The 655-nt window shown below is 35.3% G+C and overlaps 1 protein-coding gene across 1 annotated transcript in view; it reads right to left on the reverse strand.

The window, feature by feature from the left end:
- Positions 1–85: 85 nt before the first annotated feature.
- Positions 86–655, reverse strand: part of LOC119591599 — an 11,340-nt gene continuing 10,770 nt past the window's right edge. Inside the window, exon 7 of the mRNA XM_037940359.1 lies at positions 86–604. Within this exon, the coding sequence (XP_037796287.1) occupies positions 568–604 (37 nt within the window). The 3' untranslated portion in view covers positions 86–567. The remainder of the gene's footprint in view (positions 605–655) is intronic.

The following is a 655-nucleotide window of genomic DNA, read 5'->3' on the forward strand; positions in this document are numbered from 1 at the left end:
TACCATATTATACAGTACCTGCGAATTTATAGCCTCTTAATTCGTAATTTACCAAAAATAGTTGGAAAATCAGGGGTACCAACAGTTTACTAGCGGTAACAACTATATTTCAAAAAGTTTCGTTGAATGTGTTAGAATATCTAACATACTTTTCTAACAATATTTTCTGTGTAGCTGTATATATGCATGTGAAACAATAACTAAGAGAAAAAATCCTGCATAAACTGGAAACATGTGGTAATTTGCACACAATACTTTGAACACAACACTTATACAAAAATGAAAAACAAAACAAGAAAGGTATCTAAAGGAGTAAAGAAAACAATAAATCATGCGACCCAGACAAGTTCTCCTCATCTGACAGTAAAACAGAAATGGACGAGGCAGCTGCTCTGACTCGATCATGGCGTCATTTATTATCACAGCTTTAATTCATATCTGTACAACGTTACTGTGCTTGGGACTAGTAAAATAACAGTTTTCAACATTACAGAATTAACAGGCCACGGATTTTCGAACAATATCCCTCCGTTGTCCTCTCTTTAGTTCTGGGATTTCCAGGGAAACTCAGAACTCGTTTTTGTATCGCTGCAAGTTGAAGTCTCTGTAAGCATATCAGAAAATGTTACGAAATGTGATAAACCCTTCGACTCGT

This window comes from Penaeus monodon, chromosome 28 (assembly GCF_015228065.2).
Source record: "Penaeus monodon isolate SGIC_2016 chromosome 28, NSTDA_Pmon_1, whole genome shotgun sequence".
In the NCBI taxonomy this organism is placed as follows: Eukaryota; Metazoa; Arthropoda; class Malacostraca; order Decapoda; family Penaeidae; genus Penaeus; species Penaeus monodon.